Below are 4575 nucleotides of genomic sequence, written 5' to 3' on the forward strand. Positions count from 1 at the left end.
GGTTCACCACTTAGATGTAAAATCAGCCTTCCTGAACGGGGAACTACAAGAAGAGGTATACGTTTCTCAACCTGATGGTTTTGTGATTACAGGAAAGGAACATATGGTGTATCAGTTGAACAAAGCCCTTTATGGGCTGCGACAAGCTCCAAGGGCATGGAATATACGCCTAGACAAAACACTTAAAGAATTAGTCTTTAGAAGATGTCCTCAAGAATAGGCGGTGTATAAGCTTCAGAATACAAAATTTGTGTTGATAGTCGAAATCTATGTCGATGACATGATCGTGACTGGTTCTAGTGAAGAAAAGGTGGCTGAATTCAAGAAACAAATGCAAAAAGTGTTTGATATGAGTGACCTGGGGAGGTTATCTTACTATCTTGGCTTAGAAGTCAACCAATCCAAAGAAGGCATTGCAATTGTTCAAGCAGGGTATGCGAAAAAAATATTAAAAACGGCTGGAATGATGGACTGTAATGGCTCAAAGTACCCTATGGAACCAAAGTTATCCTTGAAAAAGGATGAAAATGGAGAGTTAGTGAATGCTACAGAGTACCGACGTCTCATTGGAAGTCTGCGATACTTGGTTCATACAAGACCGGACCTTGCATATTTGGTAGGAGTTGTTATCAGGTACATGGAAAACCCAAGAGTAAGCCACCTCAAGGCAGTAAAACAGATTGTAAGGTATCTGAAGAGCACCATCAATCATGGCTTGATGTATAGACCAGGTGGAGATGGGAAGCTAATTGGGTATAGCGATAGCAGCTACAACATGGATCGGGATGATGGGAAAGGCACAACAGGAATAGCATTTTACCTTTCAGGTAACTTGATCACTTGGTGTTCGCAGAAACAACACATGGTAGCTCTATCTTCGTGTGAATCTGAATTTATGGCTGCAACTGCTGCGGCCTGCCAAGCATTGTGGCTGAGAGTTTTATTGAAAGAATTAACTGGAGAGAAAGCTGGGAAAGTCAAGCTATTGGTAGACAACAAATCCGCAATCAAGCTAATGAAGAATCCGGTTTTCCATGGAAGGAGTAAACACATCGACACCCAATACCACTTCATTCGTCAGTGCGTTGAAAGAGAGCTGATTCATGTGGAGCATATCAGTGGAGAGGAACAGAAGGCTGACATTCTTACTAAAGCACTCCCAAGATTGAAGTTCACAGAGATGCTAAGCATGTTAGGCGTCGAAAACCTGGAAGAGACAAGTCATAGTTAACGGGGGAGAATGTTGGAAGTCAACTCTGACTAGGTCCTACTTTTGACCGAGTTTTTGGAGAAAATGGGCATTTGGTTACCAGCTATTTAGGAGAAAGTGGACGTTGTTTTCTGTTTTATTTTTGAGTAAAATAAGGATTGTTTTAGCCTTTAAATAGTAGTAGTATCTTGCATTTTATTCAGAGTATTCAGTTTTGATTCAAAGTAATAAACCAGAGAAAATTGCTCCAAAAGAGTGTTCTTTCTTCCTTCTCGTTTCAGTTGACAGAGTGTGATGAGGTCCTGTGGAAGCTTGATTTCCAACATCACCATGACAGGTGATGCATCTAAAAACATCCCCATCACAGAAAAACCTTATGGAATAATAATACTCGTTCCTCGATCCCTCTTCTTCTTGATTATGATCATATGAATTATGATGCATGGAGGGAACTTTTCGAGAGCCACTGTTATGGTTTTACAGTCGCTAGCCATCTCAAACCACCGAAGAATCCTACCTCCTCCAATATGGAGGAGTGGGAACGCATTGATTCAATTGTCAAAAGTTGGATCTATACCACTTTTTCTCCTTCCCTGCTTCAAATGTTGCTAAAAAAGAAGTTATTAAATGCATATGGTTTATGGACTCAACGTGAAAACCTGTTTTGTTCCAACGCTGAATCTTGGGCAATGCAGTTAGATGCTGAGCTTCGATTTATAACCATGGGAGAATTGTTTGTGTCTGCCTACTGTACAAAAATTGATTATTATGGATTGGTCCCAAAATTTGGATACATTGCAAGTCAAATTCGCCATTCCAAGCCTCTTCCATCGTTTACTGATACTCAAGACTTTCATGATGTTGAAGAACACTGTCTAGTTGAACAAGATCGTCGAAATAATGGGTCATCAATGCTGTCAAAAACCTCCTCTCCCACTGCCTTGGTCGTCAGAAACTCGCCTAACCCTTCATTCAATTATGGCGGCAGAACTCATGCAGGTCAAGTGGTCATGGTGGTCGGTCGTTCATTGGAAACCCTCATCAAAATAGTGGCGGCGAACATCAAACACCCCAAGTTCGAGCCGGATGGGGTTTCGGTTTCTACCAATTAGCTGCTATGGGTTCGTTTCAACTTAATCAACAGGTCAGCCTGCTTCCCTCCCCAGTCCATCATCCCAGTCGTCCCACTTGGCCCACCAATTTCAGCCCATGGATCTCTTCAACTCAACATATCTTTACTCTTCTAACAATTTCGGCCCTATCTTAGCAGGCTTATGTGAATTTTTCCAACATGCATCAACCCACGCCACCTCGGCAATGGTTTAACCCGACTATACCTTCTCAGCAATCGGTTCACGCCATGACTCTTCCCAAGCTCTTTACCACTATGTCCTTAATGATCTATAGCACAATGGTTGGTACATAGATACCGGGGCAACATGTCATCTTCACTCTAAAGCAGGTATACTTAAAACAAAGTCTAATTGCATTTTTTATCCTTCGGTCTTGGTCGGGGACCGTTCTAAAATTTTTGTAAGAAGTATGGGTGACGATTATGTTTCCTATTTCAATTCTTATCTTACTATCTCTTTGAAAATTTATTATTATTATTGGATTAGGTGTGTAAACTAATAACTAAATTTATATATATCTTTTAATTAAAAGCAAAGTCCTTTAGGGTTGCCTTCAAATCTAATAATTGATTAGAATGATTTTTTTTGGAGAATGAGGCTTATTTGTTGGTTTATTATATGATTAATAAATAAAAATAATTAATTTATTAATATATTATGAGATTAATATATTAATACAAATAATATTATTTAATTAATAGTTAATCATAAATTAATTGGAATTAATTTTGGGATTAATTTGATTAATTAAAAGTATAAGGACCTAAACTGTAATTGTTCAATAGTTGAACAATAGAATAATTCTAGAGGATTCTATAGGTAGCAAAAAAATTTGAAGGGTCCTAAGGGTTTCTACTTTATTCCATATATATAATATGGATAATAAGGAAACTAGATAAAGTTAAGATTTGAAATAGTATTATTTTACTTCAAATTAGGGTTATCCAGGGTTTTCTTATCAGTTATAAACAGAGCCTTAGATATGTGATTTTCGGTCACCATTACTCCAACAAGGATTGTCAAAAATCATCTCTCCTCTCCTCTCTCCTCAAATATTCTAAGTGCTATGGTTTGGGTACAAACCATCAGATGCATGAGATTTCTCGTGTTTGCTTTCTAGAGTTTGTTCAAGAAGGATTTTATAGATTATTTACAACAATAATCAAAAGGTATGTAAACCGTAATCCCTTTGTGAATTTCGAAAATAATAGGGTTTTCCTAGGGTTCTTTGATGTCCATAGTTTATTGTTATCAATAGAGAATACTTAGATCCAAATAAGTTGCATGTCAACTTAAAGGTTAAGTTTTTTTGTCCGCCACATTATTTTAGAATATAACCTATAAAACCCACCAATGGTATCAGAGCCATAAGTTTTCTATTTGATTGTGCATCATAGTGATTAAACCTTAAAGGCCATGATTTTCGCATTGGCTAGGGTTTCTTGAAACCCTAGCCTCCTAACCTATTTTAAAAAATAGGGGAGCCTTTTTAGGGTTTTATCTTGTTTCCTTAATTATCTTTTTAAAATCGTTAAGATTTAAATAATTAAAACCTAATAAACGCAAAAAAAAATTCGAAAATTAGGGGGTTTGCATTAGTATTTATTTTGAATTATTCTAATTGTTTAATTTAAATAATTATTTAATCCCTATATTATTTAATTAATTTAATCAATTATTTAATTAAAAGAGAAAGATAAATCATAATTATTTTAATATTAATCAATTAAAAGATTTAATTTTAACGATTAATATTTAAACCTCGTATTTTGAAAAAAGCTTTAAAATACACCTTATATATACTATTAAAAGTTTAATATATTATATGTATAAGACAAGTCAGTCAAATCTCTAGTACACCTCATTTACGAAGCTATACTATAAGGGGGTATATAAAATGACCGTCGTTGGGTGTCCACTCATACCTACTGCTCCCTTGTATTGTGGAAGGTCGTTAGTCGAGTAGATTTAATATGATATAATCTCATTAAAAGTATAATGATATAAAAGTAATAGAACTTTTTTTAAAAATACCACTCTAGATAATTTTGGAAAAATGTGAAAAGTATGCTAATCCATTAAAACATACATCATACTTTAATATGTCGTTAGTGGAGCGTGTGTGGTTAACTGGCACACTAATAGGGACTTTAAAGAGAAATGAGCATCTCGAAATTTATGAATGTTAATGGAGCACGTGTGGTTAACCGGCACATTAATTAGAAATGATAA

General features: G+C 35.8%; 1 protein-coding gene across 1 annotated transcript; it reads left to right on the top strand.

The window, feature by feature from the left end:
* The first annotated feature begins 1737 nt into the window (after window positions 1-1737).
* Window positions 1738-2322, top strand: LOC145095673 (uncharacterized). The gene has a single exon (XM_079033515.1). The coding sequence runs from the start codon at window positions 1738-1740 to the stop codon at window positions 2320-2322; it is 585 nt and encodes a 194-aa protein (XP_078889641.1).
* The last annotated feature ends 2253 nt before the right edge of the window (window positions 2323-4575 follow it).

The sequence above is a fragment of the Lactuca serriola genome, chromosome 3 (assembly GCF_051521515.1).
Source record: "Lactuca serriola cultivar US96UC23 chromosome 3, Lser_US96UC23_V15, whole genome shotgun sequence".
NCBI lineage: Eukaryota > Viridiplantae > Streptophyta > Magnoliopsida > Asterales > Asteraceae > Lactuca > Lactuca serriola.